At 43.8% G+C, this 24,290-nt stretch overlaps 1 protein-coding gene, 1 long non-coding RNA gene and 1 pseudogene across 2 annotated transcripts; all 3 read left to right on the top strand.

Moving 5' to 3' along the window:
- The first annotated feature begins 1,313 nt into the window (after positions 1-1,313).
- Positions 1,314-23,417, top strand: DSN1 (DSN1 component of MIS12 kinetochore complex). The gene is given in 12 exon segments (XM_028524434.2): positions 1,314-1,485; positions 3,339-3,387; positions 3,605-3,925; positions 6,360-6,433; positions 9,101-9,173; positions 11,274-11,361; positions 14,095-14,154; positions 14,510-14,538; positions 14,541-14,583; positions 20,489-20,636; positions 21,545-21,632; positions 22,640-23,417. Coding segments are annotated over 12 exon segments (1,098 nt in total). The 5' UTR covers positions 1,314-1,464; the 3' UTR covers positions 22,744-23,417.
- Positions 5,226-6,187, top strand: LOC118496831. Its single transcript, XR_004899391.1, has 2 exons — positions 5,226-5,910; positions 6,126-6,187. It is a non-coding gene; the product is annotated as an uncharacterized LOC118496831 (long non-coding RNA).
- On the top strand, positions 11,676-12,650 carry LOC114506551 (annotated as a pseudogene).
- Positions 23,418-24,290: the final 873 nt, after the last annotated feature.

Here is a 24,290-nt window from a genome sequence, read left to right as displayed (position 1 = left end):
ATGTCACTGGAATGGGGAACGATGAAAGAAGAGGCTGGGTCAGGTCCCACAGCACCTATGAGCGGACAAATGTCCACATTCTCTGGGCATTAGGGAGCTGTGGAAGAATTGAAAGCTGGGAAAGGAGAGAGTCCTAGGAAGTACTGGGTCTGGATTCCATTAAGCTATATATGCTCACTGTGCTCCACGATGGCCAGCCCTGGATGAAAACACTTGTGTTCTGTTCTCAGAACACAGAAGGAACTGGGTACCACTGACCCCCCAGAAAGTGATATTCAGGGAACCAAGAGCAAATCTCTGCTTTCCCACGGCTGTTGGAGCCAGCAGGCTGGAACCACGTGGTGGAAATTTCAACAAGGCAGAATTCTGCCTCCTATGGGAAAAACGTTTCCAAGGACTACAGCTGCTATGGAAAGAGGACCAGTCATGCTCCAGCTGCCGCGCCGTACTTCTTCAGGCGTTGTGGACTGCTCATAAGTCAACATTTGGAGGTTTCAAATCTGAAAGAACTCCACATGCAAGGGGGCAGACATTTTTCACGGCGTCTTGTTCGGTGCTGAGGAAGCAGCCTGCTCTCTCCAGCCAACAAGGAGTAGTGAAAAAGGCACAGGCTGGGATCTCGCGAGTACAGAGGGGCATATGGCTTTCATCCCGGGACCTCAGAGAAGGTTCTGAGAAATGAATCCTCACCTGAGGCTTAAAACTGGAGAATATTGCCAGGAGAAAGGCAGGGAAGGGCTTCTCAGGCGGAGGGAATGGCGATCAAAGCAGAGGCAAGAAGCTATGGGGGTGGGCAGAGGAGCAGCAAGCAGTTTGAGGGTTTCTGCAGAGACTGTAAAGCAGTTCTCGAACTTTATGTATTAAAAGGGCCACAGAGGAGAAAAAGTGCTAAATGCAGGAGTACAATACGATGAGGCAAACAGCACCTAGCCAATGTCCGCCCTGGGAGACACAGTTCACTTGTTCACCCTTAAGAACCATGGCTTAGCGACAGGGCAGAGCCTAGGATGCTGATACGCTGTATTCCTTTGGCAAGTATCTCTCCGGGCCCATTTCCCCATCTTAGATGGGTTCTAGCCCCGTGGAGCGCTAAAATCACGATGGTGTGGCCGGCCCCAGGAGGCTCCGGGTATGTAGTAGCTGGTAACACGGCCACTTCAGCGTGCAGAATGATTTGGACGCCTCGGCAGGTCTCGCTAGGGGGTTAACACCAGTTTACGCATGCGCTTTGTGGGAAGCAGGCACTCCGCGTGCGCACGCGCGGCCCCGGGCGTGGGCGGGGCAGCTGGATGCGCAGGCGCCCTTCGTTGGCGGGAGTTTTGGTAGCGGCGGCCGGTGCGTGGGGCGTGGTCTGCGGAAAACGCACAGGACCAGTAATGGAAGCGACAAACACGGAGGTCCAGGTCTGACCAGTGACGGCGGAGCGTGACCTGCAGTCTATATTTCAAGAACGGAGGCTTCAGAATGGACGAGCATCTCTCTGAGGTCAGGAAGTCGCATACCTTTCCCCGAACGCTCCCCGCCTTACCTCCGCACCCGCCAATTGGGCGTCTCACCTCGGCCCAGTCCAAGCCGATCGCTACCCCACAGCGGGCACTAGGGGTGCCCCAGGGCGCTTCGGTCTGCCCTGGCCGAGAGGAAACCGGAGGACGGGCCGCGCCTCTCCCTTAACGTGTCTGCAGAGCCAGTGGTACAGACTCCTGAACACTGGTTGAAGGGTTGTGGTGGGTCACAGAATTCCGCCTTTGCCCCAGACTGGGTGCGTAACTAGCTTGGGCCAGGCTTTTGCCCTCTGAACCTCAGTTCCTCTGTCTGCAAGGAGGGGTGAGAGGTAGTATTAATACTTATGGAGCTGTGGAAAGGATTAAATGGGATAATGGGATAATGATACAAATAAAGCGCTCACATACAACACTTGTCCTGGCATAAAATATGTCTAACAAGCAGCTTAACTAATGACAGTTGTTGCTGCTATCGCCCAGGCTTGAATCTGTGATAGTCATAACTGCGGGGACTTAGATCTCTGATCTATCCGTTTTTGTTCTCTTTTCCACGTTGTCCCTCCAGATATTCATTAAGCAACCCTCCTCCCTACAGATTTTTGCTGGGAGGGAAGGGTAAGCTTGGCAGATGTAGAAATGCCTCAGGCCCGTCCTCAGTCCTTGGTGACAGACACTAGGAATACAAATACAGTCTGACTGGGGAGACAGACTTGGAAACAGGCTTGACAGCCAGTGCTAGGGAGGCCAAGGGGTGGAGTAACCAACTCTGCCAAAGAGAAGTGGTGTGAAAGCTTCACATTAAAGCTAGTTTGGGCAGGATGGGTAGGTTGTACAGGCCATGTGTGCAAAGATTCAAACGTGGTGCAAGGAAGGGGAGTGGCAGGAGAGAGCAGGAATGAATGGGTAGGTTGGGGCCAGCTTGTGGAAAGTGTTGAACACACAGGGAAAATCTCTGCTACTGTCTAAGGAATGGATAGGAGAGGAGTGGTAATGATGCAAGAAAACTAGTGGACAGGCTGTTAGATTATTGGGTGGAGGGTGGGGGGAGGTGATGGAAATTAGCAGACCTGAAATAAACTAGGAACTGGAATTGCAGAAAAGATTTAGAGTCAAACTCAGACACAGACAAGAGAATTGTGGTTACCAGAGGGGAAGGGGGATGGGGAGAGGATAAAGGGGATAATATGCAAAACACAGAGTTTATTGTTTTATTACTATTAATTAGTGTATCTTTCCATACGAACAACTGTAAACATACTTTGCCCCCCCCACCCTGTATAGTGATGGAAGAGGACTAGACTTAGGATAATGAACACACAGTGCAGTATACAGACATTGTATTATAAAGTTGTACACCTGAAATTTATAAAATGTCATTAACCAATGTTACTTTAATAAATTTAATTTTAAAAAGATTTAGAGAACCTTTTGAAGGTAGAATGGATGGATTTTGGGGTCTGAAGAGTTAAGAATAAAAAGTAGAGGATGATGTACTTTTTCTAGTTTGGAAGACCACCGAGGTCATAGTGCCATCAACTGAATTAGGAAATTAGGGACTAGTTAAGCACAAAATAATGTGTCAATAAGACAGGTTATGTGTCCAGGGAGATATGAGTGTTTCTAGTGAACTGGAGGTGACAAGCCCCACTGATGGTGTCTGTGGAAGTGGTGGGTGAGGTGGCATTGGGCTGGACCTTGTCAGGTAGGTAAATTTCATGGGACAGAGACTGATAATTAAGAGAGGGCTCGAAAGCACAAGGCCTATTCTAGTGTAGTAAAACCCCAGTGAGATGGGCTGAAATGCGTAGAACAGATCACCTCATTTTCCTGTTTTAGGGTTCTCCCCCCAGGATGACTTCAGTGACTAGATCAGAGACCGTAGAAGGTGAGTGTTGTGCTTTTTACCTTGGGTTCAGGTTTCTCAACTAGACTCACATGCTTTCCTGGCTCTTGGTGGAGCTGGAATCACATAGTCATGTATTTGCACAGGTGCTTCCAAATCGTTTCCATGATCTGGGGCATATGTTTTCTTTTTCCATCTTTTTGTACAGAAACTTGGTTGTGGTGGGTTTGATCTTGTATTTTGGCTTTTTTATAACAAGTGCTACAAGAGGAACCAGTTACATCTGAGACTTGTGCTCATCAATCGGAATCAGATCCCAGCCCTGAGGACGCGTGCAACAGATCGTCTGCCTCCCTGGAGATGACTCGAGGTGTTTCAAAGGAAAGGATTCACACTGGCTATGAAAAAGGGGGAAGCTGTGATCTCAGCCATGAGGAAGGACTTCAGCCCAGGTCCCTTCATTTGTCTCCCCAAGAGCAGTCTGCCCGTCGTCAAGACAGAAGGCAGTCCTGGCGGCGAGCAAGCATGAAAGGAATGAACAGGCGGAAGTCACTGCCTCCCTTTCATCAGGGCATTACAGGTGGGGTGCTGTGTGTATACGACAGTGGAGTTGCAGCTCAAATAAAATGTGACAGTGAGGCATGGCAGAAAGCGTGGTGAGACAGACTTGACTTTGCTGCTGATTAGCTATGTGATTGAGTAAATCACATCACGTCTGAGTCTCAGTTTCCTCATCTAAAAGAGGAATAATCTAAGATGATGAGTACTGTGTCAAACACCTAGTAAGTGTTCACTGTTAATGATTTTACATCATATTATTACCTAGCTGCCCATTGTAATTTACAGCGTGAACAAAAGTTCTGAGTTCAGTCATCCAACACTTAACCTCTGTTGGGACTAGGAATATCGAGATTTCTTCCTGTGGCTTTCTGCTTCATGTCCTAAAGTGGAACAGGAGGTACACAGGTTGCTACCTGATTTCTGGCTTTATAGCTGAAAACATCTCAGAGGGAAGACGCCCGTAGAAATATCTAGAGTGAAAACCAAGTTTTCAGACGTGTCGTATTTGAATGTGCTTTTGTATGCATTTATAATGATGATTACATTTCAGTGAGCGTTGATGCACAGGATCTAATGTGGAAAGTCTGGTGCGTTTCAGGAAAGGCCGTATGACCTGAGGCAGGTTATTTCCTCTGTCTTAATAGTCCTTATCAGTACGTGGGATGAGATAAGACCTATTTTTACAGGATTGTGTGAGGAGTAAACAAATTGATACATAACACAGTACTTGGCATGTGGTAAATAGCTCAAATGTTAAGCTATTGTGATTATTTTAAAGCTGTTACCTCACTTCCAGATGGCCTGATGTCTAACAGGAAGTCTGGGTAAAAACAGCCCTTTAGCGTATCAGAAAATTGCTGCCCCAGTTACGCTCATGTACTTGACTCCATAGATGTGCCAAGAAAGCATCAGGAGTTCCCTAAGATTACCCCAACCTTTATCTCTGTTCCGGAGCATGTGGACCTGAAAATCTGTGTCACAGAAAATCACTGTAGTGAGACTGATTTTCTCCCAGGTATTCCTGGCCACTTGCTAGATTTCTTTGGTCATAGGCAGGAGGTATTCCGTTGTTCTTGACTAACAGCAATGAGAAGTTGTCAAGAAAGGAGAGAAAAGAACTTTAAAAACACAACCAGCTGAAGGTAGAAGACGAAAAGACATTCATTCTCTCAAATTCTCAAAGTAAACTTCCTTTGCTATATAATAACTGGTGTTTTTATTTTATTTATTTATTTTTAGAGGAAGGGGGGAGAGATTGAGAGAGAGATTGTTTGGTTGTCTCTTGCACCCCCCTCACCGGGGACCTGGCCCCCAACCCAGGCCTTGACAGGGAATTGAACTGGCAACCTTTTGGTTTGCAGGCCAGTGCTCAATCCCCTGAGCTGCGCCGCCCAGGGCAATAACTGATGTTTTTAAATGGACATAGTTGGAAAAACAGTGTCTCCATCCTGTACTTGTTTGAGGATTCAGTGGCATAATTATGTAAAATGCCTGTCCAATTCAGGCTGCTTCACCATGTGACCTTGGGCGAGTTACCTACTCCCCACTTTTTGTGCCTCAGTGTCATCATCTGTAAAATAGACAGATAAGATACTTGCCTCAAGTTTTAATGAGGTGTGTATAGTGTTTAATAAAAAGCCTTTTAAAACAAGTGTTCAACAAATTACCATTAATGTCATTAGGTCACGGTAGAAGACGTCATGGTGTTGTTACTGGGAAAAACACAGGTTTTGGTGACAGGCTTGTGACTGAATGCTTGCTTCACCGATTTCCGGCTGCAGACAAGTCATCTCCCCTCTGAGCTTCAGTGTCCCCATCTGTAGAATGGAGCTCATAGATTATGAGAGGACTCTTAAACAGTGTACTTAAAGCCCACCTCAGGGCCTGTCATAGAAATACTCGAATATTCCCATTTCCTTTCTTTGGATGGTGAATATAAAATATCAACAAAGTTATTTGTCTGCCTTGTTTATTAAGATAAGATTTTAATGTATTACATAAAAGGTTCTTTTTTTTTTTTTTAAAGATTTTATTTATTTATTTTTAGAGAGGGAAGGGAGGGGGAGAGAGAGAGAGAGAGAGAGACATATCAATGTGCGGTTGCTGGGGGTTCTGGCCTGCAACCCAGGAATGTACCCTGGCTGGGAATCGAACCTGGGACACTTTGGTTCCCAGCCCGCACTCAATCCACTGAGCTACGCCAGCCAGGGACATAAAAGGTTCTTAAAACTTTAAAACTAGGATGCACAAATGGGTAAAATCGCATTCCTTGGTAATCCTGGAAAAATCAGATGTAACTGTATATGAATTCTCCCTTTAATTAGAGAAGGCTGCTTGGGCATTCTTGCCTTAAGCTGGACTGCTCCAAGAGGGTGGGAAATTTCGGGTGTTTTACTTTGCTGGCTGTGTGACTGACTACCCTGCTCCCTAAATGTGGTGATTCTGTGTGTCAGAGCTCAGCAGATCCATCAGTGTCGATCTGGCAGAAAGCAAGCGGCTGGGCTCACTCCTGCTTTCCAGCTTCCAGGTGAGATTTTTCAGGACTGGGAAATGTTTTTCTTCTTTTATTATTCGTTTTTATTTATTGATTTGGGAGAGGGAGAGAAATAGCGATTTGTTATTCCACTTATTTATGCATTCATTAGTTGATTCTTTTTTTTTTTAATATATATTTTATTGATTATGCTATTACAGTTGTCCCATTTCCCCCCTTCTCTCCCCTCCACCCTGTACCCCCCTCCCACCCACATTTCCCCCTTTAGTTCATGTCCATGTGTCATACTTATGAGTTCTTTAGTTTCTACATTCCCCGTACTATTCTTGCCCTCCCCCTATCTGTTTTCAACCTACATTCTATGCTACTTATTCTCTATACCTTTTCCCCCTCTCTCCTCCTCCCACCCTCCTGCTGCTAACCCTCCATGTGCCCTCCATTTCTGTGGTTCTGTTCCTGTTCTAATTGTTTACTTAGTTTCTTTTGGTTTTGCTTTAGGTGTGGTTGTTGATATTTGTGAGTTTGCTGTCCTTTACTATACATGTCTTTTCTTTATCTTCTTTTCTTAGATAAGTCCCTTTAGCATTTCATAAAATAAGGGCTTGGTGATGATGAACTCCTTTAACTTGACCTTATCTGAGAAGCACTTTATCTGCCCTTCCATTCTAAATGAGAGCTTTGCTGGATAGAGCAATCTGGGATGTAGGTCCTTGTCTTTCATGACTTGGAATATTTCTTTCCAGCCCCTTCTTGCCTGTAAGGTCTCTTTGGAGAAACCAGCTGACAGTCTGATGGGAACTCCTTTGTAGGTGACTGTCCCCTTATCTCTTGCTGCTTCTAGGATTCTCTCCTTCGTTTTTACCTTGGCTAATGTAATTATGATGTGCCTTGGTGTGTTTCTTCTTGGGTCCAACTTCTTTGGGGCTCTCTGAGCTTCTTGGATTTCTTGGAAGACTGTTCCCTTTGCCAGATTGGGGAAGTTCTCCTTTATTATTTGTTCAAATATGTGCTCAATCTGTTGCTTTTCCCCTTCCGATTCTGGTACCCCTATAATTCGGATATTGGAACGTTTTAAAGGTGTCTTGGATGCTCTTAATCTTTTCCTCAATTTTTGAATTCTTATTTTCATCATGCTTTCCCTGCTTGGTTGATTCTATCTTCCTTCTGGTCCACTGTATTGTTTTGAGACTCATATTCCTTCCTTTCACTATTGGCTCTCCTCCGTGTGTCTTCCTGCATCTGTTTTATGGTAATCTGCATTCTTTCATCTAAATTTCGTCCAAAATCCACCAGTTCCGTGAGCTTTCTGATCACCAGTGTTTTGAACTGCGCATCTGATAGATTGGCTAATTCTTGGTCGCTCAAAAGGATGAGTCCTGGGGGACTGATTTGCTCTGTTGAAAACATGGTTGTTTTTGGTTTTTTTTTTTCCCCCTTTCTCTCCTTTTTTTTTTTTTTTTTTTTTTTTTTCTTTTTTCCGGCCTGGTTGCTCTTGTTACGGTGGGGGCTGGGCACCCCGTCACTAGATTGTGACGTTATATGTGGGGGCGGGGCGGGGCGGGGAGCGGGAGTGGGGGGTGGGAGAAAACAATGGCGGCAGTTCCGTTCCCCTGGACTCAGACCCTTGTCTGGGCTCTGGGCCGCGAGCTCTGCCCTGGTCCACAATCGCTGCCCCTCTGGGTCTGCCAGCCGCAGCTTGCGTACTCAGGATCACCACTGCCTTCTTGCGCGGCCGATGGCTTTTGTGCCGATTTCGCGCCAAACCTTCCCCGACCTCCGCGCACCGCCGACCCAAGCCAGCCCCGCGGCCGGCTTTGTCTTCTCCTACCAGTCCCGGATGAACGAGTCTACTTCAACTTCTTGGCTGCCCGACTTCCATTCAGATACATCCTCTGCCTGATCTGGGTGTTATTCTGATAGTAAATTATTGTTGTAAATTATTGGTTTTCTAATCTTGGTGTACGAGGGAGGAACGGTTGCGACCACCTATTCCTCCATCTTGCCGGAAAGTCCTGTTCTCCATTAGTTGATTCTTGTATGTGCCCTGACTGGGGATCAAACCCACAAGCTTGACATAAGGGGACGGCGCTCTACCTGGCCAGAGCCTCTTTTTTTTTTTTTTTAAAACTGTTACTGTGACAGTCCCAGTACAGTGTGATGTATCTGTTAAGATGAAAAGATGTTTCTCTCAAGTTGGGATTAATATAGAAGCCAGATTTAATCCCAGCTGCTGATTTGGTCTGGACTAGGCTCTCTGTCCCACTGGTGCTGCTGCTGCTGCTAACTGAGCAGCTAACAGTGAGAGATGTCCCCAGTCTAGTATCTTTTGCCATTGGCAGCAAATGACAGGAAATAGTGGTATTTTAAAATGAGTGGAAGTCAATCTAAGCTAAAGCATACATTGGAGGTCTGAGTATATACTAAGTTTTTATTATATAGTTTGCTGTTGACTATATCAGTTTAGATAAGTAAGTCATTTATGTGAAATGACCAGTTTTTCCTTGAACCAAAAATCAAAATGTATAGTCTTACCAACAAAATCTTTTCCTGATCTACTTGATTATATTAAAAATGTTAGGTATAGAGATTATATCATGTTTACTTCACATTTATTAAACATCATAAAATTACATGAACTTCGTTGGGACTAGCATGGAAAATCTTGGTTGTTGTGTACTAAAAATGCTTTTCTTTATTTAGTTCTCTGTTCAGAAGCTTGAACCTTTCCTGAAGGACACCGAGGGCTTCAGTCTGGAAAGTTTTAGAGCCAAAGGTCAGTTGCTAAGAATAGACAAGTGAGCGTTGACCTTGGGCTGTACCTTCTGTTAAAGTCAGTAGAGGTCCCACTTTCAAGATCCCCATTTACAGGAGCTGCTACCTTACAAAACCAGACCCTTCTTCTTTGTTTTTGAAATTGCATTAAAAAATATATGCTAATGAAGTTCAGAAGGTATAAAAGTGAAATGTAAGCTTGCCTCCCCACCCCAGACCCTATCTGTAGCTCCTCTCCAGAGAGGCGACCACAGCCACCAGCTTCTTATATATCGTCGAAGAGATACTGCATTTGCAAACAATTAGACATTAAAATCAGTTAATACTCTCTGCACTGTTATTTACCTCGTCTTTTGTTTTTTGTTTTTTTTAAAGATTTTATTTATTTTTAGACAGAAGGGAAGAGAGGGAGAAGGACAGGGAGAGAAATATCAGTGTGTGGATGCCTCTCACATGCCCTCTACTGAGGACCTGGCCTGTAACCCAGGCACATGCCCCGACTGGGAATCAAACTAGCAACCTTTTGGTTCATGGGCCAGTGCTCAATCCACTGAGCCATACCAGCCAGGGCAAGAATGAGCATTTTTAAGTAGTATTTAGAACCATATGTACTTCACTCTCTGGTCATATCCTTTGTTCATTTTTGAAAATTGATGTGTTGGCATTTTGTATTGATTTATAGTAACTCTATTAAGAAAATTAGCTGTTTATCTGTGATATAAGTTACAAATATTCTTTCCCAGGAATCAAACTTCTAGCTTTCTAGGAAGTAGCTATTCTTTTTTTTTTTTTTTTTTTTTTAGATTTTATTTATTTATTTTTAGAGAGGGAAGGGAGGGAGATAGAAAGAGAGAGAGGAACATCAATGTGCGGTTGCTGGGGGTTCTGGCCTGCAACCCAGGAATGTACCCTGGCTGGGAATCGAACCTGGGACACTTTGGTTCCCAGCCTGCGCTCAATCCACTGAGCTACGCCAGCCAGGGAAAGTAGCTATTCTTCATTCAGTAACTACAAAATCACCCACAGTCAGAATACTCAATGTTACCCACTTTAAAAACCTGCAAATACATGAACTCAGGCTTGTTAATTAAAATTGTTTATCTCAGCCCTGGCCTGCATGGCTCAGTTGATTGGAGCGTTATCCTGTAAACTTAAAGATCGCAGATTCGATTCCCCATCAGGCCACAGGCCTAGGTTGCAGGTTCGGCCCCTGGTCTGGGCATACTCAGGAGGTAACCTGTTGGTGTTCTCTCACATCAGTGTTTCTCTCTGTCTCTCCCTTCCTCTCTCTTGGGAATTAATGGGTATGTCCTTGGGTGAGAATTAAAAACAATTATCTCAGAATTGGACCATCACCGTAATTAGAGTAGATATGTCAAGGCTATCTTGATAGCTGTTTAACATCCTTCTCTTCATTTTTTCACCTGAATGTATAAACAGAGAACTGTTTTTACCTTATGCCCATAATTCTTTTTTTTTTTTAAGATTTTATCTAATTTTAGAGAGAGGGTAAGGGAGGGAAAAAGAGGGAGAGAAATACCGATGTATGAGAGAAACATTGATCAGTTGCCTCTTGCACACGCCTCAACTGGGGACTGAACCTGAAACTCGAGCACATACCCTGCCTGGAAATCAAAACCGATGACACTTTGCTTTGCGGAACAATGCCCAGCCAGCTGAGCCCCACAAGTCAGGGCTGCCTGTAATTCTTTAGTTGACTTCACCATTTTCTATTACATTCTTTTCTGTTGCCTGACTTTTCTGATAGATTTCCTTTCAGTGCCAGCAGCTCAGATCTCTTGAAAAGAATGAAATGTCAATGCAGATAAATCTTTTTAACTGCTTTTTCAATCAGTCAGATATAAAAAAAACACAGTCAAAAAATGCCATTTAGAAGAATTGTCTTTCATTTTATCTATACCTATTCAAAGGGGAAAAAAACTTTCTGCATATTTATACCACTTTTTTGAATGGGCGAGAGGGTCTTAAAGTAACAGGGAAACCTAGAGCTGGGACCACCTTAAGTGTGTTACGTCTTTGTCAGCATCATGCTGTGGAAAATTTATGTTCTCTTTATAACATATGATTTTATGCTCTCTAGCATCTTCTCTTTCTGAAGAATTGAAACATTTTGCAGACGGACTAGAAAGTAATGGAACTCTACAGAAATGTTTTGAGGATTCAAAAGGGTAAGTTCAATTGTCCTTCTGTCCCAAATTATACTTTAAGACTTTTATTATAATTAGTTGTTCATTTGCTCAAGAGACGTTTATCCAGCCCTGACTGGTGTGGCTCGGTTGGCTGGGCCTCGTCCTGCAAAGGGAAGTGTCCCCATTTCAGTTGCCGGCCAGGCCACATGCCTGGGTGCGGGTTCAGTCCTGATCCGGGCACATACAAGAGGTAACCGATTGATGTTACTTATTCACATCAGTGCTACTCTCCCCCTCTTCCTCCCTTGCTCCTCCTCTCTAAAAAAAATAATAATACAATCTTTAAAAAAATAGGAACCATTTATCCAGCATCTTCTACATACCAGGCTTTTCTAGATGTTGGAGATGTAGGTGATAACTAAGTCAAACATGTTCTCTGTTCTGATATATTTTATAGGTGAGACAGTCAAATAAGTACATAGATAATGGTTTAAGGTAGTGATCTAGGAAGTCAGTAATAGTGATTTCAGAGGGTGGGTTAGTTTAGGTTTCAGAGAAGACCTCTAATGAATTGACCTTCAAACTGAGACCTGTAAGACCTGAATGGTGAGAAGGAACCTGCCATGGAGAGATGAAAGGAAAAGCATTCTTCAGGTCTTTGCTAGCCATGCAAGTTATGTTCCTTAGCTGTTGACAAACAAGAATATTAAGAGTGATTAGAAACCCTGCTCCTTCAACTGCTGGTTTCCTGTATAGGGTGGGGCCCAGCCCGCTACCCCTTGCCTTGCAATGCATCATGTCACTGGAGCTTACATCATACAGTTTTTAGTTTTTGACTTTGCAGAGGTCTGCTTTTCCATCCCTCCTTAGATTTAACGTTGCTATACAGGAAATGGAAAATACTTTGGCTCACTCTTCCACAGACGGTGTCCTCAGGCATTCAGAATGGTCCGGCACTTGGCACGCTGCTGGAGGCTGCCCTGCAATACAGCTTCTAACAAAGCACGGCTGCCCCAAGCCTCTGGTAATAGAAATCGTTTACCCTTTACACCAAGAAGGTTGGGAAAGCGCCAAAATCTGCATGTGGAGTGTGCCCAGGCCGACTTCAGGGAGCTCATGCTGTGAGACCTAGAGTTCCGATGAGGTTGTCTAAACTGAAAAAACATGTCAGCAAGGCCTATGGTGGATCTGTGTGTGCTGAGTCTTCACCACAGGATCAGCATGCTCTCCTTACTGAGGAGCGAAAAAGTGTTGTGGAAGTGTTTGAAGGCACAAGCACAGATCAGAAAGCTAAACAAATAAAGGTTTCTGGCGTATTAAAAAAATAATATATTTTGGATCAACTTAGCATCTTTTTTTTTTAATTTTTAAATTTATTTTAGAGGAGAGGGCTTCGGGAAGGAGAAAGAGAGGAAGAGAAACATCATGTGTAGTTGCCTCTCACATGGCCCCCACTAAGGGACCTGGCCTGCAACCTAGGCATGTGCCCTGACTAGGATTGAACCGGCTACCTTTTGGTTCACAGCCCGCATTCAATCCACTGAGCTACCACCGCCAGGGCTTCTTTTTTTTTTAAGAGAGGGAGAGAACATCGCTGTGTGGTTGCCTCTCACACTGTCCCCTACTGGGGACCTGGCCTGCAACTCAGGTATGTGCCCTGACTGGGAATCGAACCGAGTGACCCTTTGCTTCACAGACCAGCAGTCCATCCACTGAGCCACACCAGCCAGGGCCAACTTAGTATCTTTTTTAATGCAGCATATGTAAGCCATAGGCTGCTGCATCTTAGCCAGCAGTGGTTGTGGCTGTGTGTCATAGGCCTTGGTAGAAAAACATGAAAGGTGGAACAACTTATTTGCCTTTGTCAGGTAAAGTACCAAGTAGTCTGCAAAATTTTGGCATTTTCAGTGCTTCTTTTCCATTAAGATTAATCACTCAGCTGAGCTGAGCCATTGGTGTAAGTAAAATATAACCCCTGTCCAGCAACAGCTTTAGTTTAAGGAGGAAAACATAGTCATATGCAAAAATATCGTTGGAGCCTTACAAGATCTTAAGGTTCTGATAGTAGAAGGGGAAGAGATTGAAAAATGATGTGGCAGTTGAGAGATTGAAAACCCAAGATATTCAGGGTCAGTATGATGGGATTACATGAAACAGAATCAGTAGAAGGTAACAGTGGGAATCAAAGATAGTGAGCTGGATAGAGCAACAACAGAGAGACTTAGGTGCCACGTTAAGGAGTTTTGATTTTCTGAGTGCAGCAGAGGGTCACAGAGTTTTTAAGCAAGGGAAAAAAAACTAAAAGAATATTTTAAGAAGGGTTCATCTGGCCATGTATGAATTGGAATTTATGGGAGAAATAAAGATGAAGAGACCTAGTACCAAAGTGAGAGTCCAAGAGTAAATATTGTTGGAAGATACATTCTGGCCCTGGCTGGTATGGCTCAGTTGGAGCATCGTCTCATAAACTGAACAGCTTGCAAGGTTCAATTCCCAGTCAGGGCACATGCCTAGGTTGCGTGTTCTATCCCCCTTTGGGCATGTACGGAAGGCAACCCATTGATGTTTCTCTCACGTCAATGTTTCTCTCCCCCCCTCCCTCACTATCTCCCATCCCCTTAGTCTCTGTGTAATCAGTAATAAATATATTTTTTTAGGAAAAAGATACATTCTGGATGTGTTTTTGTTGCCTTTAAAGTTATGTAAGGTGTCATTAAAAGCAAGTGCTCTTGAAAGATGTGTGTTAATCTCAAAATTCTATCTGTATTCTAGAAAAGCATCAGATTTGTCCTTGGAAACATCAGTGGCTGAGATGAAGGAATACATAACAAAGTAAGTGAACATGAGTGAAACCTTTGTTAGAAAATCTAATTCACTTGGGGAAGGTAACTAAACCTGGGAGAATAATAACATCTTGTTTGAGTGTGATTGCTAGTGTAGCAACACGAGAAGCTAGAAAGCTGCATGTTGGGATTTATGGGCTGAACCGATGGCCAATTTCATAGAAGGTGTTCTAGGGAATAAGGATATTAAAGATTTTAAAGAACTCATGTTTAATTTTATTAAATTAATGTCCTCTAAATCAGTCACAGTTTTCTAATCTTTTAATTACCTTTTTATTCATGCCTTAGAGCCAGACTAGGCAATGATCATCAAAAATTAACAGAATTTTTTCTTTATTCTATAGGTTTTCTTTAGAACGTCAGACGTGGGATCAGCTCTGCTGCACTATCAGAAGGAAGCCGAAGAGATCATATCCAGGTGAGATCCATGACTGGGAAAATCAGAAGCTATCATTTCACCTTGAGGAGTTTGATTTGAATTGATTTCAGTTCTGTTATACAAACTGAGTGATGAACCCTTTCTCATAGGCTATCAACTCATCAAAGCTCTGTAAAATATATGTTGGTACTCTCTGACCTTAAGTGGAGAGTCAGGGAAAGGAAGGGGAGTTGATATCACTTTTCAATTGAAAACCAGAACTGGCTGTGTTTTGTGTCTTTGGCTGCCATCACATATCTGGGGGAGACAGACACATCTCTACCTTGTATCTGAAACCCGGGGCTGGGCCAAAAACAATAGTCTGTGGGCCTCAGCGAGCTCATGCCTCTGAGGCTGCAGATGTGGGAGAGAGCCCTGGCCAGCGCCTTCATGGAGATGCAAAGACATGAAAGAGGGTGATGGAAAGAGGGATGCGTGCCTGGGTCTTAAAGGCATAAGAAAGTGGGAAGTTACTAGATTTTCATTAGTTGGCCATCTAAGCAAGTGATTCTAAGCTTTTTTTCCAAACAGAATCTTAGCTAGAACCCAGCTATAGAATGGAACCAAAACCCTAATTGCAAAAGTGACCTTTTAGTAGAGAGATACTTTGAGGACTATGGTTTTTGTTTGGTTTGGTTTTTAATATTTTATTGATTATGCTATTACAGTTGTCCCATTTCCCCCCTTCACTCCCCTCCACCCTGCACACCCTCTCCCACCCACATTCCCCCCCTTTAGTTCATGTCCATGTGTCAGAAGTTCTTTAGCTTCTACATTTCCCATACTATTCTTGCCCTCCCCCTTTCTATTTTCTACCTACCATCTATGCTACTTATTCTCCATACCTTTTCCCCCTCTCTCCTCCTCCCACTCCCCTGTTGCTAACCCTCCATGTGATCTCCATTTCTGTGGTTCTGTTCCTGTTCTAGTTGTTTGCTTAGTTTCTTTTGGTTTTGTTTTAGGTGTAGTTGTTAATAATTGTGAGTTTGCTGTCATTTTACCATACATGTTTTTTTATCTTCTTTGTCTTAGATAAGTCCCTTTAACATTTCACATAATAAGGGCTTGGTGATGATGAACTCCTTTAACTGACCTTATCTGAGAAGCACTTGATCTGCCCTTCCATGCTAAATGAAAGCTTTTCTGAATAGAGCAATCTGGGATGGAGGTCCTTGCCTTTCATGACTTGGAATACTTCTTTCCAGCCCCTTCTTGCCTGGAAGGTCTCTTTTGAGAAAATCAGCTGACAGCCTGATGGGAAACTCCTTTGTAGGTGACTGTCTCCTTGTCTCTTGCTGCTTCTAGGATTCTCTCCTTCATTTTTACCTTGGCTAATGTAATGATGATGTGCCTTGGTGTGTTCCTTCTGGGGTCCAACTTCTTTGGGACTCTGAGCTTCCTGGATTTCCTGGAAGTCTATTTCCTTTGCCAGAATGGGGAAGTTCCCTTTATTATTGTTCAGATAACTTTTCCACTTGTTACTCTTCCTCTTCTCCTTCTGGCACCCCCTGTAATTTCGGATGTTGGAATGTTTAAAGATGTCCTGGAGGTTCCCTAAACCTCGCCTCACTTTTTTAAATTCTTATTTGTATCATTCTTTCTGTGTGATTATTTCTTTTTTCCTTCTGGTCCACTCCATTGTTGTGAGACCCAGCTTTCTTTCCGTCACTATTGGTTCCCTGTGTATTTTTCTTCATTTCACTTATTGTAGCCTTCATTTTTTTCATCTAATTTGCACGAAAAATCAACCAGTTCTGTGAGCTTCCTGATCACCACCAGTGTTTTGAACTGTGCATCTGATAGGTTGGCTATCTCTCGGTCACTTAAAGGATGGGTTCTGGGGCTTTCATTTGTTCTTCTGTTGAAGAGAGCCATCTCTCTCTTCTCTCTCTCTCTCTCTCTTTTTTTGAGGGGGTGGTCTGGTCGTGCCTGTTACGGTGAGGGGTGGAGCCTTAGGTGTTCACCGGGGCTGGGCACCCCCAGTCGCTAGATTGTGACGTTGTATGTGGGGGCGGGGGTCGAGAGGGAACAATGGCGGTGGCTCCATTCTCCAGTGGGACCTCAGTCCCTTCTTGCTGCTTCCCCCAAGCAAACTGGGCCCCTCTGGTGCCAATTCCCGTGTGGGTGGGGTTGTGCACCCTGTGGGACTTTCCAAGGACCTCTCCTGTGAGGCTGGGGAGTCTCTCCATGCACCTCAACTCCCACAGGTGTTCTCAATCAGTGTCCCGAGGGTCTATTTCCCAGCGCTGGGATCCTGGGTTGCATGCAGTGCCTTGCATTACAATCGCCCGCCTCACTGGGTCTGCGGTTGCCACCCCTTGGCTGGGGTCTGCCAGCTGCCGCTTGCACACTCAGGGTCCACCCACTGTGGTGTTGCGCGCCCAGGATGCCTTACGCGCCCGGTCCCAACGCTCTCTGCTCTCTGCGCTGCAACCCGCCCTCGGCTGCATGACTCCGCCCCTCCTACTTGTCTGGGTGAATGGGTCTATTGCAACTTCTTGGTTGTCCAACTTTCATTCAGATCAATTTTTCTGTCAGCTCTGGTTGTTATTCTGTTTCTAAAATCATTGTTGTCCCTATCTTGGTTGTGTTAGGAGTACAGTGCATCCACCTATGCCTCTATCTTGGCGGAAGTCCCTTGAGGACTATGTTTTTAAAAACTTCCCTAATGGGGGCATTGATAGTTAACCAGTTACTTTTATTCACCCATTACATGTTCTGTTTATGAAGATAGATCATGTGTAAGGTGGCAGTTTCAGAATAAAAACTTTTTAAAATTATATTATATTGTTTATGCTATTACAGTTTCCCCATTTTTCCCCCTTTGCCCCCCTACACCCAAACCCTCAGGCAGTCCCCACACTGTTGCCCGTGTCCATGGGTCATGCATATCTGTTCTTTGGCTACTCTAGTCCCTATGCTGTACTTTACATCCCCATGGCTATTCTGTAACTACCAATTTGTATTTCTTAATCCCTTCACCTTTTTAGCCCATCCCCCAGGTCCCCCCCTCCCATCTGGCAACCCATCAAAACATTCTCTTTATCTGTGATTCTGTTTCTGTTTTACTTGTTTGTTTATTTTTTAGGTTCAATTGTTGATAGGTATGCATTTATTACCATTTGACTGTTCATATTTTTTATCTTAAAGAAAACCCTTTAATGTCTCATATAATACTGGTTTGGTGGTGATGAACTCCTTTAGTTTTTTTTTCTTGCCTGGGAAGCTCTTTATTTATTTTTTTATTCTAAATGATAGCTTTGTGGGGTAGAGTAATCTAGGTTGTAGGCCTCTGTTTTTCATCACTGAATATTTCTTGCCAATCCCTTCTACCCTGCAAAGTTTCTTATGAGATATCAGCTGACAGTCTTGTGGAAGTCCCTTTGTAGGTAACTAACTGCTTTTCTCTTGCTGCCTTTAAGATTCCCTCTTTGTCTTTAACCTTTGGCATTTTAATTATGATGTGTTTTGGTATGGGTCTCTTTGGGTTCATCTTGTTTGGGACTCTGCACTTCCTGGACTTGTATGTCTGTTTCAAATAGGTTTCCAATTTCTTGCTCTCTCTCTTCTACTTCTGGCACCCCCATGATGTGAATGTTGGTATGCTTGAAATGTTCCAGAGGCTCCTTGCACTATCCTCATTTTTTTATTATTATTTTTTCTTCTTGTTGTTTGGCTGAGTATTTTCTGTTTCCTTATATTCCAAATTATTGACTCAATTCTTGGCTTCATTCATTCTACTGTTGATTCACTGTAAATTGTTCTGTGTTTCAATTAGTGTATCCATTTCTGACCGGATCTTTTTTATTGTTGAGGTCCTCACTAAGTTCCTTGTAGTCAGTGCTTTGAATTCTGCATCTGACAAGATTGCTCATCTTCATTTTGTTTAGTTTTGTGTTTTTTTTCTGGTGTTTTATTGTTTTTTCATTGGGCCATGTTTCTTTGTCTCCTTATTTTGACAGCTTCCTCGTGTTTGTTTATGTGTGTTAGGTAGAGCTGCTACGTCTCCCAGGCTTGGTAGAGTGGCCTAATGTGGTAGGTGTCCCATAGGGTCCAGTAGCACAGCCTCCTCTGTCACCCAAGCTGGGTACTCAGGGTGTGCCCACCATAGTGCTGTTGTACTTGAGCCTTGATTGCTGTTGGCCTGTCCAAGGTCAGCCATTGCCTGTATTCTGTCTGGGGACACACTGCATAAGCTACAAAGTGATCTGCAGGTGGCTGCTACTTGTGTTGGGCTTGGAGGTCCCCAGGAGAGGCCAAGCTGTGAACCAAGGCTGGCTACTGTTAGTTTTGGGCCTGGGGCAACTTAGCAAGAGGTTCAGGTCTTGGGGCTTGCTGAAGCCAGATACTGCTTGTTTGAGAGAATTTAGGAAAATCTGAAGCATGGGCTAAGACAAGCCATATGGAAAAGCCACTGGAAACAGCTTGGATGGGTCTGAAAGTTTGGTGACACAGGGCCTCAGGGAATCACCAGAGTGGGGCAAGCAGTGTGAGCCAGGTTGATGAACTCTCAGATATGGCGCCCACCTGCTTGCTTTATGGGGGGGAGGGTTCAGAAAAGGAACAGTGGCCTCTGCCAGCCCTTTTGCTGGGGAGAAAGCTTGCTGCCAAGGGAGTGTGTTTGAATGTGTCCGTGTACAGGTCCTTTAAAAGGAACTGCCTGGGACACCAGAAGTTTCTGTCTTACATAGCCTTAATCTCTGCTGGTTTTTAGGACCAGAAGTTAGGGAGACTAATCTTGGCACTGGAACCCTGGGCTGGGGGACCTGGCGTGGGGCTGGGACCCCTGGCTCCTGAGTAATCCCTCCTGATTTTTATCTTCCACATGTGGGAGTGGGGCCAGTCCATTTTAAGTCCCCCCCACCACCAGTATCAATGTGGTTTCTTCTTCAATTCCATAGTTGTAGGACTTCCATTCAGCTAGATTTCTAATGGTTCTGAAGGATGGTTGTTCTATAGTTTAGTTGTAGTTTTGATGTGGTTATGTGAGGAAGTGAGCCATGTTTTCCAGAATAAAAACTTTTAATGTGACATGGTTTATTGGTTAAGGGGAATACTTCTAGAAGTAGACTGTTGTGTTCATACCCTAATTGCTGCTTTGTTCTGTGACCTTGAGCAAGCCACTTAATGTCTAAGCCTGAAGTTCCTCATTTAAAAATGGAGATAATAGACCCTGGCTGGTGTGGTTCAGTGGATTGAGTGCCTGAGCACTGGCCTGCAAACCAAAGGGTTGTGGGTTCAATTCCCAGTCTAGGGCATGTGCTTGGATTGCAAGCCAGGTTCCCAGTAGGGGGCGTGTGAGAGGCAATCACACATTGATGTTTCCCTCTCTTTCTCCCTCCCTTCCCCTCTCTGAAAGTAAATAAATAAAATCTTTATTTAAAAAGTGGAGATAATAGTACCAACCTCATTGGTGAGTGTTAAATCAGTTTAAATGGAAAGTGCTTAGCAGGGTCTGGCATTCAGTAAATTATAGTAGTTGCTCTTACTAAAGGGTCATCAGTTTTCATGAACTCTCTATCACATTCGGGTATTTAGATAATTGACGTGGCCCAGCATTTTTTGGTGAAAGATTATAGACATTGACTTCAGGATAGCAAGCTTTGGCTTTACTCTGCCCCAACTGTGATCCTTTTTGTAAATGGACCTTACTGTTAGGTGGAGTCAACTGATACGAAGCTTCTAGCATTTCTTGGAGTCCAGTGATATAAAAAAACTAACACTGAGTAATGGTTTCAGACCCCTTTGTTAATAAGAGAGCCCGTATCTACAGTCGGGTGGAAGAATATTGCTTCAGATGAATGAAGTCTTATTGAAGGTTTTTTTCCCTAGGTAATCTTTCAGATTTTCCCTAGAAAATGATTATGAAATTCCTTGAAAGCTTTTGTTGTTTTATTATTTTTAGAGAATCGACTGAAACAAAAATGACTGAAGTTGAAGTGGAACCTACAGCATATCTTAGGTCTTCCCAGAATGAGGTTCTTAACACGAAGCCTGACTACCAGAAAATGTTACAGAGCCAGAGCAAAGTCTTTGACGGTGTGGAGTTGCTGGTGAGTTGGGTCATGTTTATATTTGGTTCAGTTATCCAGCTTTGCTACCTTGTCACCCTTGGAAATGAAAAGACCTGGAGAATATGTGTAATGACATGAGATAAGCATATGTAACTCTACTTGGGTGAACCATGGAGAGACAATTTAAAAAACAAGTATGTGGTGATAAGTGCTAATAAAGCAGGGTGAGGGAGAGAGTGTGCCTGGGGGTAGCAGGTTGCTATGTAGAGCAGCTGCTGAAGGTCTTTCTAAGGTGACATTTTAATAGAGACTAGAAAGATATGAGGAGGTGAGCCCTGAGGACATTTGAGAGAAGAGTATTGTATCATTCCAAGTATCAACAGGGTTAAGAAAGGGCAATTCAAGAAGAGTTTATTTGAAAAGGGGCCACGGATGAAGTGTGGTTATTGGGAAACCACAAGGGTTAGTGAAGGCACTGGGGGCTTAGAGACAGCTGAGCTCTTACTACCCCTGGACCTGCAGGGAGGAGAAAAGGAAGAGTTACTGTGGCACTCAGGGAAGGAAGCATGGCTGCTTGGAGACAGCTGTGACCCTCAGTGAGAGACACAGCTAACTCAGGATGGTCCTCCCTGGCACAGGCCTGGGTAAAAATACCCAGACCTCATTCAGCTCCCTCCTACTTGGGCTGCCTCTTGGCCAAACCCACCCAGAACTCAGAGGACATGGAATCCCGTTGGCGGTTATCCAGGTCAGCTTTCTGGGGAATAGAGCAGCGTGGAGGAGTGGCATGTGGATCTGGCGGAGCAGACGGATGGTGTCTGGGATAAGTGTCCCAGGTTGAAAGAGCAGCATGAGCGCAGCTCCGGAGCAGAAGCTTGCCTGCTGTGTTTGAGGAACATGGAAGCAGCCATGGACCCTTACAACTCACAGCTGTCTTTCATCTGCAGATGGACGAACTGCAGGGATCAGTGAAGCAGCTGCATGCGTTTATGGACGAAAGTACCCAGTGCTTCCAGAAGATGTCAGTACAGCTCGGTGAGTGTGTCTCTTGAGGGGACCAGAGGGATAACCCTTCAGATCCAAACTGCCCTGCCGGTGCCCTCAGAGCATGGTCTCAGAGAGTAAGGCCCACATCAAGTGGTTGTTCCCTGCCCCCCAATAACTATTATGTTGTGAGTACTCAGAGTTGATGGGAAATTGTAGATGTGAATTCCACAGAAGCGTAGTAGACTAAGAATTAAGTCCCAACGAATTGTCTAATTTTAGTGCATCTGAGATTGAAGAAATATCCATTGCCCTTTTTCCCCTCTGCATTTTTCAAAAATCCACAAAATGACACTGACAATACTTATCCATAGCTTTTTCTGACCTGCTCCAGCCTTAAATTACTGCCATACATTCCTTCATTTTCTTTTTTTAATGTTTTTTAAAAAATATATATATATATATATTTTTTAAAGATTTTATTTATTTATTTTTAGAGAGGGGAAGGAAGGGAAAAGAGAAAGAGAGAGAGAGAGAGAAACATCAATGTGTGGTTGCCTCTCACATGGCCCCCACTGGGGATGTGGCCTGCAACCCAGGCATGTGCCCTGACTGGGAATCGAACCTGCGATGCTTTGGTTCACAGCCTAAATATATTTTTAAAGACTTTATTTTTAGAGAGAGGGAAAGGGAAGGAGAAAGAGAGGGAATGAAACATTAATGTGTGGTTGCCTCTCACATCTCCTACTGGGGACTTGGCCCACAACCCAGGCATGTGCCCTAACTGGGAATCGAACCAGTGATACTTTGGTTCTCAGGCCCGTGCTCAATCCACTGAGCCACACCAGCCAGGACTCATTTTCTTATTTATTACGTTGTAGTGTGGTTGTAATTGCAGATGGCTTTCCTACCAGACTGTTGTCTCCTTAAGGATAGAGATTCTTATCTGTCATTGTAATGCCCTTCAGTGTCTGGCAGTGTCTATAACAGTATGTTTTCAATATGTCTTACTTGACTTCAATTGAAATTTATTTGTTTTTTTCTCCTTTCTTCTGTAGGGAAGAAAAGCACACAACAATTAGATTCCTCACCAGCTCGAAAACTGCTCAAGCTTCAGTTACAAAACCTACCCACTGCACATTGCTCTAAATCTTGTCAGTGACCTGATGTATCTTTCTGCCAGAGGTGTGCTAGAGCAGAAAGGGGAAGAATGCACCAGCGCATGGTGATTGCATGGCTGTTTGAGCTGGGGGTAGCTATCCGGTTGCCTCTGATAACTGGCTGACTGAAGAGCACTTTGATTTTATTCTAAAAGTGATGACATTTATGTATCCAAAAGAATGTTGTATGGACACTTTTTCTAAGAGTGTGCAAAGTATTTTAAATTTCTGTTTTGGAATGACCATCAGAACTAGTGGCCTAGTATTTTAAATATCCTGTGTGATCCCAAATCTTCATCTCGTATAGATGTTTTTCAAGTTTTGAAATACCCAGAGTCACTGAGGATCAAATCCAATGAAACATTTTAGGGGTCAAATTGCATTCTGGTTGTGAAGGAATGAGACTAATTTTCTAGTGTGTGCGACTCTTAGGTAGAGAAGTTGTGGGCATTGTTTATATCATGTGGATACATGTATCACTTCATAAGATGTCCAAATCGGGGAAATTCCACTCATTCTCCATGTCCTGACGCCCAGAGTATACTTCAGCTTTCAATATTGAGTCAGTGTCCTTAGTCCTGGATCATGGCAAGTAGTGGCTAAGTATTCCTTTTCATTGTTCATTGTTAATAATCTGCATTATAAAATTGTACATAATTAAATGTTTTCTGTTGTCTTCATGTATAATTTGAGTGCATAAAAAAATGGAAAGGTAAGGAGGGCTTAGAAAATAAGATTCTTTGCCAATTGTGGAAGCGAACAGTAGTGTAGAGTATGCCTCAGCATTAATTACTGATAAAACACAAACTGTTTATTGTTAGTGTTTCTTACTCTCTGATCCTCCTAGCAGGAGAAAACCTATTCCATTTAAATACCTAGTCATAATCATAAGTCTTAAACTTTGGTCTATGCACCAGCTAGTGAGAGGCAGTATCTCCATGCTTTGACCTACCTGTATTATTTGTCCTTTCATATATTTACAGAGACCCTACTACATGCCAGTTCTAGGAACTGGTAAGGGAACAGAGAACAAAAACAGATATGCGGCCCTGGCTGGCATGGCTCAGTGGATTGAGTGCTGGCCTGGGGACCAAGGGGTCAGTGGTTTGATTCCCAATCAAGGCACATGCCCGGGTTGCGGGCTGGGTCATCAGTAGGGGCATGCATGGGAGGCAAAAAAAAAACATGGGGCCTCCCCTCATGATTCTCACTGTCTACTGGATATACAGGAAACAAGAAGAGACAACTGCAGAAGTGATGTTTTAATTGATTTGAAAAAGATGAAGGAGTTAAATAGGGCGAATATATGAGGCAAAAGAAGCATTTCCAGCCTCATGATGGGGGAGAGAATGAAGCATTCTGGGATACTAAAGAAAAAGACCAGTAAAGCAGGAATGTTGAGTGCCAATGGAAAAGCCCCTGAAACAGGTTTGAAATCATTAGAAGGTTTTAAGAGAGAGAGATGGGGACCAGAACTTTATTTTCTTTGATTTTTAGACAGAGGAAGGAAGAGAGAAATATTGATTTGTTCTATTTATTTATGCATTTA

Source organism: Phyllostomus discolor, chromosome 9 (genome assembly GCF_004126475.2).
Source record: "Phyllostomus discolor isolate MPI-MPIP mPhyDis1 chromosome 9, mPhyDis1.pri.v3, whole genome shotgun sequence".
In the NCBI taxonomy this organism is placed as follows: domain Eukaryota; kingdom Metazoa; phylum Chordata; class Mammalia; order Chiroptera; family Phyllostomidae; genus Phyllostomus; species Phyllostomus discolor.
Note: the sequence above shows the minus strand (reverse complement) of the source record. Positions and strands in the feature narration are given on the sequence as shown.